The sequence below is a fragment of the Notothenia coriiceps genome, unplaced genomic scaffold (assembly GCF_000735185.1).
Source record: "Notothenia coriiceps isolate Sejong01 unplaced genomic scaffold, NC01 NC01_scaffold00007715, whole genome shotgun sequence".
In the NCBI taxonomy this organism is placed as follows: Eukaryota; Metazoa; Chordata; class Actinopteri; order Perciformes; family Nototheniidae; genus Notothenia; species Notothenia coriiceps.
In genome coordinates this window covers 51,758-75,480 of record NW_011340416.1, presented here as the reverse complement: position 1 = coordinate 75,480, position 23,723 = coordinate 51,758, and the positions used below count along the sequence as shown (strand labels likewise).

Sequence of the window (23,723 nt, the reverse complement as noted above, 5' to 3'; positions counted from 1 at the left end):
TGTGTGTGTGTGTGTGTGTGTGTGTGTGTGTGTGTGTGTGTGTGTGTGTGTGTGTGTGTGTGTGTGTGTGTGTGTGTGTGTGTGGAAGTCACGGATGGACCAATCCACGTAGCTGTTACGTCACTTAGCCCCTTACGTCACTACTTCCCAGGAAAAAAAAAATGGACAAGGCGTTCTGGGGCAGCATATACAGGTATTTTCTGTGTTAGAGTTTTACTCGCTACAGGGTGTACTTTGAGGGTTTTGGACTCTGCAGACCGTTTACATGCATAAAAAGCTACATAACACACAAGGGGACGGATAATAACCGGAAAAGCATGACATGGGACCTTTAACATCATTTTCAGATTCATTCAGATTTTAGATTACTGTAAGGACATGTTGAATACATTTGAGTACTAGACAACTCATCCATCCTGGCTACTATTTAGTGCATCACATTCGCTAAAGCATTCCCTTAGGGGTTGTGTTAAGTGAGTGACACTTATTTATAACATTTTGCGATTATGACTTGTGGATCATGCTATTTTTTATAACACAAAACCTTTTTTTCTTTATGCTAGCCAATACATGTTACTGGTTAAATCAGTGGCAGCTCATGCACTGCATTATCTTATCAAAGTCTGATGGTGTGTGGGGTGAGTCGCTGTGTGGTTGAGAGCGGGAGGAGTCCATACAGAGACAGCCTAGTGTTTCTCTCAGTTTATCACCTGCTTCGTTTATACTCCCCATTCCTCTACATGAGACACACGCAGCAAATAAACCAGCAATGTGTTGTAACAGCTCTTCAAGGTACATGTTGCAAAATCAGTCTAGCTTAAAGTCTAATATTATGATGTTACAATCAGACTGACAGGCAAGATAGGAAGTGTTTATTTGTATTAATTTCTTTAAAAGCTAGATTTCCACTGCAGCTTTCTTGCAATAAAATACAAATTGTTTATCTGCTTGATACATAGTTTCACTGTAGCTTCTTTTTATGATTAACTGTAACTTTGAGTGTGTAATATTCAACCAAAATGACACAATGGAAACATGTTTTGTTATTGCTTTACCCTAACATCAAATAGAATTGGGTGGACATATACATTGGCCAAATAATCTGCTTTTTTGAGAACTCATTTTGAATTCAAGGCAAGTCTATTTTATATGTATAGCCTAATATGGCAAAAATGGGGCTTTGACATTTGTACAGCATACCACCCTCTATCTTTTCGATCCTCACATTTAAAACAAGATGTGACCAATATTTACCACATTTTGAGCAGCATCTGTTTGTTTATCTCTCTGTCTGTATTTATTTTCCTTTTAGGAGCAATACAAAGGGAGAAGATTCAATCTCTTCCCCTGTTCCAAACCCTTTCCCTGAGCTCATCGCCTCAACCCTCACCCCCCTCCTCTATGAATGTTTATTACCATCGACCAAAAGTAGTGCAACTCAGGTGAGTGTCCCATTTCATTTACAGTACTAGAAGGTGTTTGTGACACAAAGAGTCATTCTATTTATAATAAAAATAATAAATAAGGCCATGATAAGATTTAAATAAATGCATTGTTACATGTCTGGCTTGCGAATTAGCTACAACTTCAGGGCATATGGATGGTAGAAACAGTTATGTGAGTGTGTGGATTCACACTGATGAGATTAAAAAGCACACGTAGACACTTCACATGCACAATGTTACTACTTCGAAGAGCCTATACTGTATATGTTCCTACATACAGTGGCTATTAAACAATGTCAACATGGGCAATACATATGTCTGATACCACATGTTGATATTGAATCAGACATTTTATTATAAATGTATGTTTAACACAGGAAATACCTGGCTTAGTTCCCAGCAGCCATTCACTGTACCTTTGTCTTTGAGCGCATGTTGTGTGATGTGCAATGAATGTGGGGAAGTACCTGCTTGTCCCAGAAAAGGTTTTCAGTCCAATCTAGATCTCAAGTTCATTTTTTTTGCATTTGTTTAGTCCCGCCCCTCTTAGTTGCTATACCTTTCCCTTTAAGTGTAGCAGGGGCCTATTTGCAGGTAAAATGATAACAAACACAGATTTACCACTCTAAATAAATTCATAGTAGCCGTTAAAACAATGGGTCTTTGATCTCAAACAGAAGTAGTTAAAGGTTTCTCATTGCTAACAATTGGTTGACATTACAACCGTAGCTAGCACTCTTTATTGTTGGCTGACTTGTTGGAATAAAAGAACCCTGTAATGCTTATCAGCTTACACTGTTGGTAGTAAGCTAGTAACCTGGGAATGTTAAGACCCCATAGACCAGACAAACACATTGCATCATGCATTCCTGGAATTGTGCTTTAGTGTTTTTGGAAAGGTGTCTGCAGCTTTTGTTGTTTGACGCTACAATCTAAAGATCTCTTAATTCTGGAAATGGATCAGTCTGAATGAATGGAAATGCTGCAGGTGATACACAACTCATGATGAATAATCATTTAGTTTATGAACTCTCTTTACCCTATTGAAAGTCAGAAGAAAAAACAACTATGCACAGCAAAATATTACTTAATATGACTCTGAGATCTGTTGTTGATTTGTACATTTATAAAAACCCACTGCCAAATTCTAAAAAGAGAGCACATTCATTATGTTAGAAAGCTAACAATTATGGGTCTGCTTCAAAAGTGCATGGGTTTTAAAATGGATTTTGTCTATACATTTTCCAGGGCTATTAAATGTGTCTGGTTGGTCAACCACTAGATATTTCCTGGATGCGGATTCCTACAGAATACTGTATGCTGAAGTTGATTTCAGGTTTTTCAGTATCTTTGTGGTATGTGTGCATGTGTAGCAGCGGGGGGCAGCTAAAAGCAATGACTCATAGGAAAGCTTGAAATTATAGAGCTCAGCAGTTACCAAGGACTGTCAGCAGCGTAGACCTCTCTGTGCGCATGTGTTGCTTTCATGCTGAGAAGGAAAAAATACAGAATGCATAACGTTTATTTTATGTTTTTTTATCGGAAGCTTTCATTGAACTGGAAGTAGATGTGTGATTGAAACAAGAGTCTGATCAAATGTGTGGTTTATTGTCTCCACTTCATATGCAAATCTCAAATGAACCCTTCTGCTCTATTCCATCCTCATTCAATTCAACGTTTAAAATAAGAAAATTACAGAGTGATTGCTAATTCTTCTATCCTCTCAACAGCCTATTGTAAATACGGGCCAGGGATCTGCCCAGATTTGGCATTTTCTTTGATAAATGCGTGAACAATCTTCAAGTTTCTCAGTGGAGGAGCAATATGAAACCCTGTTGACCTCACTCCACGACAATGTGGCGTCCTTGTAAGCAAATCCTAAAGTGCTCCTTATGTATCTCGTTGATGAGGCCTGTGCCTGCACCTTGTGGGCCTGACAGCCTCTTACAATGTCCTTTCAGCAGCGGTATTGGGAGGACAAAGGGAGCATGTCAGAGTGAAACAGCTGTTTTTGTGTCACAATCCTCATGTCACAGGGTTATGACCTTTTTTCAGTTGCGCTCAAGAAACCAATGACATCATTGTTCCAACTGTGCAGCATTCATCCCTTCACCCACCCTTCTGACTTTCATATAAAGGAAAATTGTCTATTGAGTTTCCCAGTGTGTCGCTTTGGCAAGTCATTTTCCTATCAGTTACAATTATCTGAAAATAATAATCTTCTACAAAGGACAGGCTTAGATTATGAAATGAAAAGGCAAGGAAAATCGGGGACGTCAGTAGATGTGGCATCTGAAAACAACTCAGTGTGTAGCTGACCATATTTTGAGGTTCACAGTTAATTTGATTGAGATTTGGCTAGATTCTTAGCTTGACTTTGCTTTTGTTTTACACAGAGTTGAAAGCTATTTCACTCTAGGCTGGATTTCATCTGGTTTAAAACTGGTTTTAGCTAACCCCCCTGTTACCCCTGTGTTTCAGTGTCATGGTTCATTTCCATAACAACACGACCAAGTCATGACTGCCACATTATTATTATTTGATGTTACGAAAAAGTGCCCATTGGTATTACCATAGATTCTAAATGTACCATGTCAGCATTATATTTTAAATGTCTTTATATTAAATAAACATTTCATGCAGCTCTCTGTTGAAATTGTTTGAATGGGTCAAATTAATCCCAACAATATTTAGATAATTAATTATAAGTGTAATTGTTCCTGCTTTACTCAATTTTATCATCATGTTACACTGAATGTTATCATTTTTTGACTGACAAAACATTTAATTTTTCCACTTTCCTACATTTTATAGACCAGACATTTAATCAATGAATTAAGAAAACTATCCTTAGCTTATTCGATTGTGGGAATAATTATTTAGTACCGTGTATTCCTCCATGATGCAATCGCAAAATAAACTGCACACACGCAGCCTGTGTCCAGACGGCGTTGAGTGTTCAGTTCAGCCATATGTCTCAGAGGAAATGCCTGCCCCTATAGAGATGTTATTTCAGATGCAACATGCATGTCTGTGTTCTCTGACTTTCAGCCTCTCCTCTACAGCAGATGTAATAGAGTCTCCAGGGTCACACATAGTAAATATAAAACATTTTGTTCATGTTCCCTCCATTCAGCTACTAAATAGTTTGTCAGAGAACTGCTTACTGAACGAAAAGAACTATGCTGAAGCCATAACTTCTGTAATTGTATACCTTATTTAACTTTACATGTTGGAATACATGTAATATATTATTGAACACTGATAAGAACAATATATTTCAATCGTTTCATGTGAGAATCAGATGATTTAGAATTAGTAGTCATGCTTTGCAAATTCAACACATCGTTTTATATGTGTTATATACAGGAAGCCACCTGTGGTTAGATGCATGTGCAGCTCCTTCATTTCTCTCCATGTCTGTCTCTCTCACTAACTTCTTTCAGAGTGACAGTCATGTGGAATAAAATGTTGTTTCTTATTGGTGTGAACACACACCGTCTGTCTTTATCACCCTGACCCTTTCCGGCCTCTGATACGGCCTCTGATCTGGCTTAGATAATCTGTAAAGGAGTAAAACCGTTTTATCAGAACTACACTCCATGTTTTGTTCTCCCAACTTTTTTTACAGTGTGTTTTCACTTCCTGAACATTAATTGCAACATTTGGTAGGCTCAAAATGTCTTATACAGTGTAATAGTTGTACCACCTTTAAGTGTCACAACAGCCAATATGGAAAACTGGACAAACCAATGAGTGGAAGCATCTCCCATACAGTCTATCGACATGTTCATTTTTTCATGTAATCGTTTATTTGAAGAGGGACAATGCACATTAATGAACACTTAAGACAAATAATGCTTCAAGTGCAAATATGACAGATTTGAGCTTTGATCTATGTGGTTGCCTCCTCGTTTTGCAGGATGGATACTAAAATACTGTGTATCTCTTGCTGTTTTATAGTTTAACCCTGATTACCCCTGCCCAGAGGGGGGGTTATACACATGCAAACCACCCCACCTCTGGTTGCTGTGTTGTTACTTTGACAGAGCCGACAAGGGGTCTTGGTTTGATCCTCCGTGGTCAAGGACAATGTGTCTGGAGCTGGCTTTGTTATGGGAGTTGTGGAGTCTCTGTTATCATTCTGGCTCCATTAATTCCAATTCATTTTAGCTGTGTGATAACTAACAGCGTCTGCTTGTCTGCACTCTCAAGCGCTGTGTTTCCAGATACACATGAAGCCTGTTGTGGGAAGGTCCTCTTCCCCTGTCTGTTCTCATGAGTTGAAATGAAGGACAATGATTGGTGCTGGTGAGGAGACCAAAGTAATATAGACCCATGCTCATATTACAATGCTGTTCACAGGCCTTTTATTCTAGCTTTGCAAGGTTACAGTGAGAGAGAGGATTCGAAACATTGCTGCTTTACCTCTCTTGGATGCAGTTTCTTTTTTTTAGTATTGTATTTTAACAAATAAAGTACAGTATTACCACAGTTGTGTGTGTGGCGGCTTCATCATAGCTTTATTAAAATGGAGTCTGTCCTGGGGCACAAGCAGTTGTTCAGACTTGTGCTTACTATTATTTCTCCATATAACAAATGTACATATCCTACTTTAGTATACTGTAGGTCCGTTATATACTAGTGGAAATGTAAGGTGCATTTGCACGTGTTAAACTCGAGGCAAATAGTATAGTGCAGAGTTTATTGACCTATATAAACGTGTCAATCTTTACAATTGTATTTTTAATAAGAATTTCAAGTTTGTATTACTCTGTTGGACTGAGGCTTGAGAATGAGCGTGTCTTGTAAAGATGGCACAGTCATAGTCACAAGGACTCTTTGTCTAATCGTACAGTGAAACAGATGTCGGTTGTGAATCGAGGCTTTGGGGAAAGAGCTATTTTGGACCTCTAATTCTCTCTTTCTTGAGGGCATGATCGTATTGAGATACAGTAATGCCAAAGAATTGTATGGATATCATCAGAAACATGCAGTATATTCAGATGTTGTTGACTTGCAAAGACGACAAAAATAAGAATAATTTTATAATTATTTATTTATAATGTGAGTCACATTATGGTTTAAAATGTATTAATTTAAGGCTCACTTATTATTTGTTATGTGCGTCAGTATCACGTGCATGGCTATGCCTATATATGGTAGATTGATAGGACACAGCTGGGAGTGATAGACGGGGAAACGGAAAAGTCTTTTGACCGTGTTCTTTTTGTTACTTTGGAGACTGTTGACATTTATTTAGTAGAAGCGAAGAAATGTGTCCTGCTGTTTATGGACTAACGAATAAAGCTCATCTAATTCAACCACGTTCTCAGCTAATTTGTTCGGAAACAAAGAGAGGCGCGTCAAAGCCCACAACCCCGATAGAGGTGGCTATTAAATTGGAGACAAGGATTAAAACGCCACCACAATTTGGATTAATAAGGATAAATAAATTGTGCAAAAATCTGAGGCCTCTAACAGGTCAGTATTAATGTAGTTGCAGAAATAAACAAACTGTACTGCAAGAATACAACTTGTGTAATTTCCAGTGAACACTCTTGAGCTTCTCATTCACTAAAACGTTATTATTTGTACTGTTTTATAATCACCTTTTGCCCACATTCATGTTTAATATTAGCACCCATAATGTATAAAACAAGGTCCCACATGTGTTGCTTCTAAAAATAGCCTTGTAGTGTCTTCTAGTAGGCAGCAACAAACCTGCATGGTCTTTTCTGGGAAATCTTCAGCTCAATTTCTGTGTATTTGTTTCTAGATTGTCGCTGTGTAAGTATTACTTTGTCTACAAAACCATATACAGTAAACTGATACAGTAGCTATTTTCAGACGTGTTATATTCAAACTCATGAGAACATTTTATTTTTTCCAGTTGTGTTTATTGAAAGTGCCTTTCTAAAAGGAAAAAGCTTTTACTTTCTCAAGGACAAAGGAGGAGTTTGTGTTGTGGGGAGGCTACATGACTTAGTTTCTCACACTTACATCATCGAAAGAGATTTTCTGAAGATTCTAAAGGGTTACGATATTAAAAGGGCTCTTATTAGTTGCAATACTATATATAAATACTAGCCTTAGATATAATTTTTTTTACATTATCCCTATATTCAGTTACTATGCACAGATATTTGTCATATAGTTAATTGTGCATCTAAGGCAAAAGCATGAATTTCCATGCGAGGAGAGTCACCCTGCCTGCCATCACACCACTTTGTCTGCAGAAACGGGTAGGAAATCTGACATGATCTCTTCTGTATCTTTCAAAAAAACTTCTCTCTATTAGTGAAATGCTGCGTTCTGTTCATGTTTTTGATGATTTCTATACATTTGTGCTGTCTTTTTTGGTGGCACTGGATGAGAGCCAACCTCTTGAGCATTCTTCAACGACTGTGTGTAACTTGATTAATGTTTACTGCCAAGTAAGTGATTGACTGATTGAAAGTTCTCTTGGTGTTTTTAATGAATGAACATATTAAGAGGAAATAAAAACACAAGCATTTAACTGCAAAAGTCAAGAACTTACATATAGAATAGTAAGATTACAAATAATATAACAATCTAAAACAAATATGAACAATATAACTGTTTTCTGTGCTATTGTTACTTGTGAACTGAATTTGCATTAAGATTCACACTGGGTTCTTCAAAAACGTAAGTATACGTAAGCATGTGCTTGGAATGAATCTTTGACACAGATATTTGTCATTTTTATGACATATTCTCATTTTCAGGTTTTGAATTTTGTACTTATACTGTGACATGTTTACATGCTTCATTGATCGAAAAGTGCTTTAATTTTGTCCTACTGCCTGTGCTTCAGCACCTCTTTTCACCCTTGGTCATCAAGTTCATTGAATCACATAAATACAGCGATTTGCCATGTAGTGAATGGCCTCAATTTACCACAGTCAGGTGAAGTTAAAGTTTCTCGTCTTGTGTTGGGCAGTTTTTGCAGTTTTTGTATCAGTGAAATGAAAACAGACACTCTGAGCAGGCACACAGCAAGCAATAGAAGTTTGAGTGTAAATTGTGATGTCATTATGTTGAAGTAAACAAAGGAGTCCAATCAAAAACATTTCTGGTAAGAGGAGTATGTGTGAGAGAATCTCCCTCTGGCGTGAACTTTGGGATTTATGCTCTTGCTGACATGCACAAAAACACAATACAGGACGCTAGCCTGGTGTCACTGTACTTTGGTAGTGCAAAATGTGCAATTTGTTTTGATAAGTAGTATAAATACCAGACAAAGAGTTCCAGCATGTTAGAATATAATATAAAGTGTTTTTTAGTGTCTTTATGAGGAACAGTAAAGAACACCTAATTATGGTGTTGCTTCGGTTATATTCGAGGTAATTATTTTCACAAACTTCTGTCCAACAGCGGTATAGTGGAAAATCTTAACCTCAGTTCTGCTTCCATTTCATACTAACAATGTAATCACTTGTTACAGACAGGGGCCACATGGAGTTTAAACCATCTTGCAAGATGAAATGCACAATGAATTGTGGACCTGTGTGACAAATATGGCACCTTCTTGTGAACCACATAGGTATTATGAGATGAAAATGGTGTTATAAAGGGGCACAGCCAACTCAAGTGTATTTAGTTGTCCTACCTTACTATAACATGTTGTGCAAATCCAAGCCTTATAAACTCAGCAGAGTGTTCATTTATTTAAATAATTTGTAACCATTTTCAAGGCTGAAGCAGCTAACCAGGGTTAAGTAGCTACTACTGTAGCTTTCCAGCATTTTCTATGTGGCCTGATAAAATGTTCCTGCTGTTGTAGTTATTTTCCTGATAAGTGCCTCCTATGTAAATTAACTAGCATTCTGACTATGGCTTTGTATTTTCAGCTAATATTTGGGAGCTATAAGCTGTAGACGTGAAAAACATTGGGTTGAGACCGTCAGTCTTTTTTAGTTTAGTAACCGTGGGGAGCTGGAACATCTCTTAATAGTTCTTTAAGACGAGGCTGGAGGCCACCTCCTCACCACCGCTCCATGATAGAGCTGCAGCTGTGGGAGTGCAGTTCAAGGTTAAAGCAGAGCAGTCTAATTGGCGAAATGGCTCACACCGTCCTGTCCTTGAGATAAGAAGGTCTAAAAGAGGAGTTTATGTTCAACCAGACTATATGTCGTGGGGCAAAGTCAATGCCTGGCTTTACTCTATTTTTTGCTTTTCATTAAAATGTCTTTTAAGACAGCACATGATGTTCTATTGCTTTGGTTGCATTCCACCCCCTGAAATGAAGCTCCACACATCTACAGTTTTGTAGTTGAACATGGCTTGCATTTTTGCATGTTTCAGAGAGATTGTAGTGTTTAAAAAAAAACGTTTTCTGTTCACCATAGACAACTGAAAAGTTTACTTTTCCAACTTTAAAATGTATTTGATTTTTTTTACATCCATGTCAAAAAACAATATCAGCCCAATGGACATCTTTTTATATTTCTCAAAAAAGGATATAATTTGCCTTTTTATAGGACATTTTGCCAGCAGTCCACTGGTTCTTTTTATTAACAACTGCCTTTTAAAAAGTTTCTGGCCACAGCAGGATATATTCGCATCAACCACTTTCAGTATTTAGACTGCGTCTTTGAGTTAGAGGAGGCAATGTTTACTCTGCCTTTTATACTAAGCTAACAGTACTGTTTTGTGTGGGAGCTGTTAAAATAAATCAATGTGACAGCTATGCTGAAAGTCACCTGAATTGATTAATGCCACTTTCAAAAAAATAAATTGCCATCAAAACTATTCCCCTGTGAGGTGAGCTTTGGGGCCATCACTTTGTTAAAGTGTTTAACTAATGTACTAAAACAACAACTTACACACAACTAAAGGCATTTTACATTTTACTTTTTCCCTTTAAAGCAAGGAACAATAATCTAACACAAAAATAACTTTATTCTTAATTATTGAGTGCTGCAACATTAAAGGTGAACTTGATTGACATGACGTAGACTGACATGAATGTTTTTCATGTGAAGGTATGTGTACATTTGGATCAGGGTTACTTGCCGATGAATGCCGCTCTGTGTTCACTGATAAAGACATTAGACATTTACACAGTGTGCTACCTTGCCTGGCCATTCATTAAAATCTCTGAACCAATGATTAACATAACTTCCACCCACTGGTTTCAATAACCTGGAGGGAAAAATCTGCCTAATGATATATTTTTGTGAAAGTAAAAATAATTCTCAACTGATTGTGGTTGTTTTCTACAAGATTTGTTTTACTCCTGTATGTTTTGTGTAAAATATTTTTTCTATGGTTCTCCATAGAATATTTTCCACGTTTTGAAAGAACCTCTGGTGCATATGTGCTTGACTCTTGCATCTGCTAAATAAGTACATCTATACTAACTTGGAGAGCAGATTTCGTATTTAAAAGCCACACTTTGGAATCTTTTTTGATGGCAAACCATGTGAGCAACATTTTGGTGCCTCAGGCCAAACACCCAATATTTGACATCAAATAATTGGTGATAATTATGCAAATGTTAAAACAAATGTTACTATCATAGTTACCATGGAGACAGCACACTTACATTCACAGGAAGCTGTTTTACTTTTGTGGATCTGATGTCCACCCTCCAGCAGAAGTACCCAACAAATATTATCTATAATATAAATTCTCATGAATATATATACAATATATATGTATACGCTTAGCCAAGCCCCGACCTTACTTCATCTGTCCATACATTTCTATCTTAACATGAACATCATTTATATATTTAAAAAACTGTGGTGAATATTTAGTATTGGGAAGTAGAAAATGAACAATTTGCTATAAGTTGGGTATGTTGCACAGTGGAAGTTTTCCTGCAATTCCTCCGAGTTCTACTGCGAAAAACCCCCAGCATGATTGTGTGTTTGCGACCATGTGTTTGTGTATGACGGTAGCAAAAGGTGGCCCTAAAGCTGTAAATTGTGAAGCATCTGTGTAACAGTTTTCATGCAGTGTGTCTTTATCCCAGCTGTTAAACACATTAGCTTCCTAAGAGTCACCATTAGTTGTTTACAAAATATCAATACAATTTACAACATAAAATACTGCTGTGTAACTCTGGGTAGTCTCCCTGTCTCCTCCTCCTCTTAAAATGCTCTTTCAGTAGCTGTTGTGTGTAGAAGAGTTTACAGGATATTGTCCGAGTGATGAAGTGGATTCAAAATTGCAAACTCAAATTTGTATGGAAACACACTCTAATATTCTCAGTTGGTCTATGCTTAGTAATGCAAACATAAAGTACATATGCCATGCTAATGCACCAAAGGTTTCCTCGTCCTCTTGACAAACCCTACCCTGTTCCTGGTGAAATGTGATGCCTGAATGATTTGATTTGGCCAACTCTCAGGAAACCACTTCTTCAAAGCAGCTTAACAGAAGCCCAGGCTTGACGCTGGCATTACCAGCATGCAGCAAATAAAAACGGCTGCTATTATAATGATATTAATGAAAATGATTTGGCACTATTGTTCCCCGCGGTCTCTGTCTCTGATATGAGTACATTCTAGATAATTGTCCTGCAGTGTGAAGTACACTATATTTAAACACTGGTGTAATGTAGGCTCTTGTCTTTGTGATACTTCCATAGGCAAAGATATTTGTCTTGTCCGGCTCCGAGCAGGCTGATTAAACACTAAATGGTTTACACTGAGAGATGATGTCATAGCTTGAGGCTCTCATTTGCTGATGGCTCCCTGAGGGCTCAAACCTCAGCCCTGCTGGAGAGCGCTGACCTCCTTTCTCTCCACAAAAGGAGTCAGACTCGCCCTGCCCAGCTTTAAACTACCAATAGCACTCATTGACAGACAAGAAAAGAGACAGTCATTTGGTCTTCACTGTGCCTCCCTCTGTGCCCCCTCCGTTCCCACCTCTGTCAACTTTAGGCCGAGTTGACCCAACTAGCATTACATTTAACCAGCACCTTTGTAATTGCTCTGTGGGCTCTTGCAGGGCATTATGCTGGGAGCTCTGCTTGCCATGGGCGTGTGAATGGGAATGGAGAGGGGGTTGGAGCCTTGTGACTCTCTCTGTCTTTCTCTCTCCTCCCCCTAAGCCCTTTTCAGACATGAAAAAGTATATGCAACATTGCTGGCTTCATCTATCTATTGATGGCAATTAGTCATTTAGAAATGATTTCTACATTAATGTTCCTCACTGTGGGAAACATTTAAAAGGTTTTATCTGATATGAGAAGTTTGATCTCCTCAACAATTAAAAATTAGCTCTTTTACAATTTATTAACCCTGACTTTGTGCATTTAAGATGACGATTTAGATAATTCCTTACAGTGGTCTTAGTAGGCGATGCAAGTAATCTTACTCTCTCTCAATTCAGACGAGTGTTTAAAGTGATACAGAGATGTTACTAGGTCACAAGGTGCATTTCTGAAAGGGGCTCTGGTGAATGAGCAGGTTGATCTCTGGCTTCTTGACGCTTAGTGGTGGAGAAAAGGTAGGAGGTGATTTGGTATTAAGCTGCAGCGATACAGATATGTGGAGTCGGGACAGGGCTGTGCTGAGAGGCAGTTTTGTCTAATTGCCTCCTTTCAGCTCTACCGAAGCACACAGAGAGCGAGAGAGAGAGAGAGAGAGAGAGAGAGAGAGAGAGAGGGAGAGACTCTTGCTTCCCAGCTGACACTCGCAGTGCTGTCAGACGCGTGTTTTTATGTTACTTGCAAAAGCTCTCTTAGGCAATGCTGTGTACTCAGCCATGCATACGCTACAGATCTTGTCCAAACTCAAAACAACTTACTGCAAACAGGGGGGTAAGTTATTTTTCTTAAGTTTTATGATTAATGAACAGCTTTCTCAAATATGTACAATCTGGAGTATACTTGGTACATTGTTCTCTAGTGAAATAGTGCTTGCAAGGGGTAGATAACTGGTGTACACTTTGCCTCACTTTTCATACTGTTCATTGCATTACTTCACGCCAAACACAAGATTCAGTTTCCATTCTTTAGTGATTGCAAAAGTTTGTAACTCAATATTTTTTTTGCAGGTAATCAAAGTTTATAATGAAGACAACACCAGCAGAGCAGTCGAGGTTCCCAGTGACATCACTGCCCGGGACATATGCCAGCTGTTCGTCCTGAAGAACCACTGCATTGATGACCACAGCTGGACTCTTTTTGAACACATCTCTCATCTGGGAATAGGTGAAATATTGTGTCCTGTAGAAATATCCTTATCAAGTCTCAAAAAGTACTTTAAAGTAGAGACAGTAAATAATCATACATTTGATTTGGCCATATTTATAGTACTAGTATTAACCATGTGATGGTAATGTTGTTAGTCTTGTGGGTGAGGTTTGAGGATTTGATGGGAGGAGTGGGGGGTGGGGACGTGTAGATACTGTAAATGTGAGTGAAAAGGAGCCCTGTCTAAATTGTTAACCAATTCAGTGCCGAATGAAATCCTAAAGATAATGAGGGGGGGGGTTATGATTGTGTCTTTATCACTTGAGGCATCAATTATAAATCCCCTTGCATAAAACATTGTCCGTCATCCTCCATTCGCCTTGGATTAGAAAGTAGGTAGTGCAATGCATGATAAGATGATAACTGTCTCGGGTATTTAGATTTTCTCTCACTTTTATAATATGTCATCCTGCTAGTATTGTGCTGTATGTGATGCTGCTGATCGGGTTATTTCACTTAAAGGACCACCAGCTTAACTAACGCTGAAATTAATGATCCAAAGCTTCTTCTTTTCTATGGTAATTGACATTCAAACATCTCTATTCAAATGTTTTTAAATAAATGATTCAATATGTAAAAAAATCAACAAGTAGCCCATTATAATGAGGACTAGCAATCCCACAATATTCACTATACATCATCAACATAATTTATTACCAGTTAATCTTAGAGCAATGTTTGTTGTTTGTGTGGAGGTGCGTTCAAAGACGTTCAAAGCCCATTTATATTTTTTATTTTTGGATGGCCTGAATACCCAACTGAAAGGGTTTGTTTTAAAAATATACAACCATTTAAACTACTTTGTAGGTCTTAAATAGCTTGCTTTGAAGAACAATTTGAATTTTTCATCTATCCTGCATCCAAAAATGTGCTGTGTGGTTTACCCGTTTATGTAACATATACAGTAGTGTGATGCGCATCAGCATTGCATTCAACTATGTGTTGTATGAAGGACATCAAATGTAGTTCTTTTTAAAATAAGAGTGAAAAATGAAACAATCAGTCAATGGTATATTAACACTGATCTGATCTGATTGCATAAAAAAGATTTCTCAGCTGCTTTTCCACACTATTTCACACTTTACCTAATTCATACATCTGTTTTTCTCTAGTCATCAATTTATTTGTTCTCTGTTGCCTAATCATTTAAAGTGAAACAAATAGTTTACATATTCATAGTTTAACTTGTCCAGATAAACAAATGGCTCAAATGCTTCTTTGTAGGTTTACAATGTTCCCCTGATCTTTTATACCCCTTATAAAGAACCAATGTAATACATTTAATTTGAAGATACATTGTTTTCATGGTATTGAGTTCATATTAATAAATGTTTATTGTGTTATTCAATTAAATCATCTACAAAATAGGGCTGTAATTTTTCCGAATTATGTTATCAGTCATTGACAGTACAGCATGAATAGTTACTTGTTGTGTCATGACGTATTCACCCTGATGTTGTGCAATGCTCCTTAACATGGTTCTCTTGATTTATTTCTTTTTTATTATTTCAAATTCTGGGAAATAATTAAGTTTCATGTTGAACTGATTTGCTCGCGTTCTCATCCAGCTGTTAAACATTGGTATGAAGTTAATAATCAAATTCTGTGCCTCAAAGTAAAGCAACACAACTCTAGCCAGGAAATATTTTGCAGACGTCTTTTCATTAACTTTGGTTTGGTGTTACAGCTGAATCTATTCAGCCTCTGTCTTTTATAAATGAAGAAGAGAGAAACACGTGAAGTTGATATTTGTTTTCTTTCCTACTTGTCTCACTAGAGAGAACCATTGAAGACCATGAGTCTGTTATGGAGGTGCTATCCGGCTGGGGAATGGACACAGACTGCCGGCTGTATTTTAGGAAGAATTATGCTAAATACGAGTTCTTCAGGAAACCCCTGGTGAGTTTGTGATGAGAGTAAACTGTATGTATTGTAATGGGTTTATGCACATCATTTTGCCTTAAATATCCTTTCTATTGTACTAACCCACCTACATTTCCTACCACCCTGTAATAACTGCGCTCATATTGGTAGGACTTTTTCCCGGATCACATGGTCTCTATATCCAGTGAAACCAACGGCATGGTGGATCACTCTCAGCTTATACAGGTAAGTTCTTTCTGTTTACTCTGCACTTTCTTTGACTTTGAGTGCCAATTGTTTAAATGTGCTATGTACCTTAAGATTATACTGTACACACCCACGTATGGACAAATATTTCTCTTCCCAACACAGACCTTTCTCAACTCCAGCTCATGTCCAGAGATACATGGACACCTCCATGCCAAAGAGCAAAGCAGGAAATCTTGGAAGAAGTTCTATTTTGTCCTGCGTAGGTCGGGCCTTTATTTCTCCAATAAGGGAACTTCCAAGGTCAGTAAAGCTAAATGACTCATCTACAGAATGTTCTCTACATGTTGTGAAATTCAAAGCAATATAAAAATCAGACATCATGTGTAACTTGTTGCAGACAATTAAAGCCATTCTGTTGCATGCAATCCTATTTTGATACTTCCAGTATGTTCAACTGCATTCGTTTGGTCCATTCTTACTTTAACTAAATGCACGTAGTTCACACCGTTAACATCCAACATGAAAAATGCATGGCATCCATTAGAAGATTACAATTATTATATATGAAGGTACATCTTGGCCCTCTGATGGATTATGGGGTCACCAGTTCATCTTCTGTATAAATCTCACTCGTGCTGAGAGAGGGCAGTGCAACAGGTTGAGCTTGATTTTCCGTAGGTCAGCTGGCACATCATCCAGGCAGAAACAGGACTCTCAGAGCTGCTGACAAGTGAAGCTTATACCTAGGCACCAGCCGTGCCAACACAACCACTTCTCAACTGCTTTCATTTCCTACAACAGTAGACCTTTTGTTGTCGGGTGCAGGGAAGCTTTGGTATGGCGCCCACTTTAACTCTCGCAGGTTTACCATTCATCTTTGGTCAGACACGTTGCTTTTCAGTCAGTACAGACACTCACGGCTGAGGCGTTACTTTAAATAAGGAAGTGGAGTTGGTGCGTCACATGAACAGCAGAACAATGGCAATCTTTGTGCTTTTTTCCCATCTTGGTAACTTATCTTTGGCGTGTTGATAGTGTCTTAATACAGCCCCTATCAATATGTCTAATTGTACCCTTATCTCTGTCATGGCTTTTATAGGCTAACCACACCCAGAATGACTGATAACATTGTTATTTATCATATATATTGATATATATGCACTGTTTAAATGTTAGTATGCTTCACCTCGGCCCTAAATAAGCTATTATATTCCTTTTACCGGACTGGAAATCGGGTTTGATTCAAATGTATAGTACATTGCATTTATTCACTGTTAACAGATTTCAAACAGGACCATGCCCCATTCATTTCTAAAAGGAAATTACTTTCTTGTGTTTTTTTACATAAAGAGGCAAGAATGTGACATAAACAAAGACCAAACATGTGTCTCTCACATACATTAGATTTCCATGTTGTGGAGATAAATATCTGACTCTTATTTTATGATGACTTATCTTTTTTTTTACAGGAACCGAGGCATCTCCAGTTCATTGCAGACTTCAGTGACAGTGATGTCTACACAGTGTTGTCAGCCAAAAAACGACATGGAGCACCTGCAGATTACGGCTTCTGTGTCAAGGTGCCTTCACTTCCTCAAAATGCCAAAGACTGTACAAAATGAGCTGAAGTTTTGTATTGATTACTAGCGTGCTGAACTCTTTTGTCTTCTTGTAACTTCTTTCTCCAGCCTACAAAGGGTAGTTCGGGCCGGGACTTGAAGCTGCTCTGTGCGGATGATGAGCAGACCAGGACCTGCTGGATCACAGCCATGCGCTTGTTAAAGGTTGTCTTGCTGATCGCTAACCGGTGAAGTCTTAGAGGAGGAATGCTGAGTCAGTGCTAGAATCAGATTTAGCTTTGGGAGCAGGGCGAGGGAAACTATTGAGTGATGCTGGATTAGCACTCCTACTCTTTATAGAAGCAGCATGTGTTCATTGTCTAGATATCTGCTGGATGCACTTCAGTGCATTAGAAACTCCCCTGCTGGTCTATTAATAAAACATTAAAGCGCAACAGACTTTGATTTATGTATATGTGCCCCTTTTCATCATTACTCTCCTATTTTAAAGGTAAAATGGGATATATATTTGTGGTTGGAATTTAAAATCCTGATATTTTTCTATTTTACAGTATGGGATGGAGCTGTACCAGAACTTTATCCAGCCACACCAGAAACAAAAAGCTTCACCAATGGTAGGCTGAAATTCTTTTTATGATTTATCATTTTGTGATCTGTCTCTTTCTCACACATTTCTGCCCATAACTGAGTGTATTTAATTTGCCAAAAAAACACTGTAAACAACGTTAGAGTTACATTTGACTGATAGCAATATATATATATATTTTTTTAAATAATATTAATAATATTGTAAATTATTTTGGCAACTTTTATGAATTTATATCAATGATAGTTTCCAAATAAATGGGACCCTCGTGGTGAAAAACCCACAAACAATTCCCTCAACATATATGCTAAAGACTTTTTACCTCTTTTGACATTCGCTAATGGTGTTTGATATTTACTCAGAAGGAAAGTGAAAATTGGATATTGTTTAGGTAAAGGTTTGCTTAAATGTTTGCCTTTACAAATGTTTAAGGTTGTATAAGGCCAGTTTTTATTTTATAGAGTGTACTACAGCTCCCAGGGTAGCAAAAAAAGGAATTTCCATGTGTCAGACATGTGTTAGAGCCAACACATAGCAATGTAGTAATATAATTGCATAGGACAAATGAGGCACCTTCAGTGTGTTCATGTGGGTTTGGTGTCTCAGAATAGCCTCAGACTCTACTGGGAATATTTTCACAGCAGTGAACACAATCTATTTATGGCCTTTGGACATGCTCGTGAACCCTCCAATTTCTAAAAATACACAGTGATCAGCTGCTCTCAGATTTAACAACTCATCACCTCTTCTCTGCTGTCAGAGGGTCATATGTGACCAGCCAGGAGGATTAGCCACAAAGATAGGGGAGAACAAGAATCTGCCAGATGCGGGGCAGGTTGCTGAGGCTACGCAAAGATTTACCGTAGATAAACAACTGATTCATACGATCACTATAGTAACTATTATTAATAAGGAGTAAATTAATTGTTAATTTATTTTTTGTTTATAGTTTTATAAAAAAAAGGACAATTTATAATGTGTACTAATAATAATTCATATTGCTGTTATGTAGGCAATCTTTGTTTATAGTTGCATTAATACTTCCATAACACTTTATACCTAATTATATACTTTTTAATGATCACCATATGATTTGTAAACCTTTTAAGAAAATTGTTTGTTAAACTTGTGGAGACATTCAGATATGTGTAACACTATAAATGGTTAATTATTGTATTATTAGTGTTGTTTTTAAATGACTTAACCAATTGTTAATAACTATTGTTTAGTGAAATCTTATCTATAAACTATTTATTGGTTGCAACCTCATCATAGATATCTAAAGAATGTTTAGAAATGGTTTACACAATTTATTTTGAAAGGTTTACACATTATTTGATCAACATTAACAAATACTTAATATAATATACATAACTTCATAATATTTTCAACATATTTTAAATAAAGTAATCAGAAAGTAATTGTCTTATCGTCTGTGATTCAGTACCTAGTTTACAGTATAAACACATGATTTGATATCTAATGATAAAACGTCAAACATTGTAGTATCACTAATAATTAGTCAATATTATTATTATTCATGTCAATGTTTGTTAAACATTAAGTAATTCCTGACCTAAGTTATCTTTTACCCTTTATGAATGATGGTTTCATAAAGTGTTACATGATAAGATGTCTATCATTGAAAATGGGTCATAGTGAATACGATGGGTAGGGATGGCCTAGCCTCAAAGTAAGCACTGGTCACTTTGTATTAAACACTCATTTAAATTGTAGGCTTCGTAGGTGGCAGAGGAAAAAATGTGGTCATTTAAAAGCTTCTCAGTATTTCTGATAAGAAGACATTTCTTGGGTGTGTGCAGTGAGCCACTCACTATATGGCAGCTTAAGGGGCTAAAATGTGCCCATGTGTCATTCTTTTCAAAACTACTTTAATCCCTTTTCAATGGACTTCTTTTTCTGTGTGGGATCATCCAGAAATGATGAAGATGGAGTCACGTTACTCAGACACTAGATGGCAATACAATACCAAAATAGAGCCAAAGAGATTCCATGCTAGAGAATAAAATGGAAATCAACCCTCCATAAAATTGTATTGAGTTTGATAATACAACATTGTTATATCATGAGTAAAGAAATACCAACATTACTAAGGATTGAATTAAACAAGCATCAATCAGATAATACAAAATTGTATATTGTGCATGCAATTTCAGAGGAGCATCTCAGAGAATTCTCTGGTGGCCATGGACTTTTCTGGCCAAAAGAGCCGTGTGATCGAGAACCCGTCCGAGGCGATGTCTGTGGCGGTGGAGGAAGGCCTGTCATGGAGGGTAAGTCTGTGAATCACTATTGAAAACATTTCATCTTTACATTTGGTGAACCTAAGAGTTATTACGAATTCATAATGTTTTTTTGATATAAAAAAGCATACACAATATCTTAGCAACATAAAAACGTATACTGTAGGGTTGATGGTTGTGTCTTTAGAAAAAAGGATGAATTAACTATCAATGTGACTACAACTAATATTGTGGCTTTTATTTCTGCCTCAGAGGAAGAGCTGCCACCGTCTGAGCGGCCATGGGAGCCCCTCCACATCACACAGCTCTTTGTTAAACATGGGTCTGTGGGTCACTTTTCCTTTTTGTCATCTGTACACACGTGAAATAGATAATTAAAAAAGGAATCATTCAAAGTATATCCATTTTTTTGTGCTTCAGCTCTCCACTTGGGTCAGCCCTGGTTCCACGGCAAATTGTCGAGGGAGGAGGCTCAGCGTATAATCACTCAGCAGGGTCTCATCGATGGGTAAGGAGTTTTTTCTCTGTTTTCATTATGTAATTAAATACATCAGGTTTATTGTGAGAAATTAGACCACTGGGCTTACAGCATTTGGTGCAACCTCAATCTTTATATTTTAATATCCTCTTCTATGAAAGTACTTTTAAAAAATATATTATATTTAACAATACAGTAGTTTATAAATAGTCAATGTAGAGTCTTCAAAAAATATTTTAAAAGACATTTGTATGATTTAGCATATTTACATCTGGAAGCAAGATAATGGAAGCAGATCTCCAAAAAGAAAAAAACAATGGAGCTAAAGCAATATTCCTTTTTAGTCCATAATAGACGTCTTACTTTTTCAAATACTTGTAAATGCCGCAACATGTTGTATAGATTTTATACATATTTTAAATAGGGTTTAAGTGATACAACAGTGAAGAGCTTTCTTTTTGTTTTCAGAATGTTTCTTCTGAGGGACAGCCAAAGCAACCCTAAGACTTTTGTACTGTCGCTGTGCCACATGCAGAAAATTAAACACTTTCAGATCGTACCCGTGAGTACAATTCACTGTTCCTATATACAAGGTTATTTTTTGATATACCTTACCCAACTTCCAAATGTAAGCCTCATACATAATTCAGTATATATACACTGTCACAATTTTCTTTTGGCAGATTAGAATTTCAGATATTTAAAGAAAATCTGACGTGCTGTTTCCAATTTCTTGTTAGAACTATAATTGACTTTATATTCAAACATTTTTGAACATTTTTTCAAATGGAAGATTAAATTGTGTTTCATAAATATCATAGGAGAGTTATTGTGTTATGCTGTGTATGTAGCCCTATTATAGAGGGTCCACTATTTATTAGGCTAATATGTGTCCATCTAAACCCTTGTGTGGATGTGAAATGTAAGTATGTTTGTGTGTGTGTCCCCTTCAGGTGGACGATGATGGGGAGTTATTCTACAGTCTGGATGACGATCAAACACGCTTCACCGACTTGATCCAGTTGGTGGAATTTTACCAGCTAAATAGAGGGGTGTTGCCCTGCAAGCTCAAACACCACTGTGCCCGTATCGCCCTGTGAACAAGGGACCCACGAGACCCCCGAGGGCCCAGATGCACCTTAACTCCATGGCCTTTCCAGACAAACACTCCCAGTGTTCTTGTGCCTTGAAGAATAAAGACATACAGCCATACTAACTGAAACCACTGTTATAATCCACTATCATTGACATCCATAGTCTGCTACATGGGCCCTCCTTCTTTGCTTTGAAAGCTGAATTTAAGAACAGACCACATGTGCTGTTGATTTGCATTTTCTACCGTGAAGGGTGGTGGTAAATCCATGGTCCAAACATGACTTCCTGTACTCTGCATTGTAGAGCATGTGATACATTTTTATTTGAAATTATATCATGCAAGACATTGTCATACACAACACCTCTGTCCTCTTAAATTTGAGCAAACCAAGCTATCTTTCTTTTCTTTGTCATTGTATTTTTAAGTATTCAGGTATTTTTTTTGTAAAATAAATTGCTGTTGTTTTCTATATGAGGGCTAAAAGGACCTCTCAGGAAGTGCCCCTGTGCATGCCCAGTGAGTGGGATCGATACTGCTGTAGAGGGGAGAGGAGACGTGATGTACAGGTGGAGAGACATAGCACACAACCTCACTGCACTGTACATTCATTTGAAATGTTTGTGATTAAATGAAATGTTTTTTTACATGACTTTAATTGTGAGCTTGTTCTAGAGTGAGAGGAGTGACATTTATTTCACCAGTTTTAGATAAAGCCGTTAAGAAGACTGATTTTGATTTCAGATATACATTTTGAAATACTTGGCTTGGTTGTTGGTGTTATTCCCACTTCTGTGGACACTGCCATTAACGCATCAGCTTTTAATAACAAGGTATTTTAAATCAGTGACATGGTTGAAACACCATCTAATGTTAGTTTAATTATTTTACAGCTGTACAACATTGCATTGAACAATAAATACTATGGACTGCATATTTTTATATATATATAAACAAAGTCTGTTTGTAAGATTTTATTGCTATCATTCATTTTTCTATTTTAGGAAAATATACAATGTAGCCTACACATAGTGAATGTTAAAATCACGTTACTGTATGTTGTTCAGCACAGTAAACTCTGATCTGGGACACTGAAGCAAAAAAGTATACATTATAGTATTTTTATGCTAAATGGGCCATACAGGGTTATGATAAAAATGAAATGACAGACACTAAATCTCACTATAAAACGAAAAGTCCACCTTAGCTCCCTCATCAGCACACAGTGGGGCACTTTACTGCTAAAAGAGATTTTTATAGTGAATACATAAGTCATGATTCTCTAATGAGATCCAGCACATAGTTAAATTTAGTTGCACTATATAGCTTGTATGGGGCGCATTAGCCTAACATTGTCTAGTTTGATTTACTGAATTCTTTGGGCAGCTTATGTACAGTATAGAGGTTGTACTACCACTAGATGGTACTACAAGCATTTTGCTTTGGCTTGTCCAGGTTTAGGTATTAAATCATAATGTGTCTTTTTTTAGTGCAATTTCAATTACATAATAGATATCAAATGTGTCAAAGATGCAATGTAGGTTCTAACTGCCTTAAAATAAATTGTCTTAATATTGTACATTAATGCAAATGCTTATCTGGGGGAATTAAATGATACATATAGCAGTAGTGAGTAAGTAATGCATTGAAGCTGATCTAAGTTTTATTTACAACTGACTCTCAAGGCGTTGTAGAATATGATGAAAAGAATAGTAATGGCTATGATTGGTACCTCCACAACAGTAACCAGCAGAATGCCTTGTCTTGACGCATTCATGTTAACCAGTCTTCTCTGTTGTGATACAAACACATTGCCCCTATACCTCCCCTGCTCTACTTCAATAGCACATTTTGAAACAGTGCTCACATCCAGGGGAGATGTGCGCACACAGAGAAGTCTTAAATGCACCCCTGCTTCCGAGGTCTTGTGCTAAATGTTGTTTTGGATGTATTCCTGCCATTGATCGGAGTC

General features: G+C 37.2%; 1 protein-coding gene across 1 annotated transcript; it reads left to right on the top strand.

The window, feature by feature from the left end:
• Positions 1–1,312: 1,312 nt before the first annotated feature.
• grb14 (growth factor receptor-bound protein 14) lies at positions 1,313–22,675 on the top strand (the record flags this gene model as incomplete). Its single annotated transcript, XM_010769761.1, has 13 exons — positions 1,313–1,442; positions 13,479–13,635; positions 15,455–15,576; positions 15,712–15,786; positions 15,913–16,050; positions 17,220–17,330; positions 17,439–17,534; positions 17,882–17,944; positions 20,094–20,210; positions 20,433–20,502; positions 20,601–20,688; positions 21,127–21,220; positions 21,612–22,675. Coding segments are annotated over 13 exons (1,408 nt in total), but the record flags the coding sequence as incomplete, so codon positions are not given.
• Between the last annotated feature and the right edge of the window lie 1,048 nt (positions 22,676–23,723).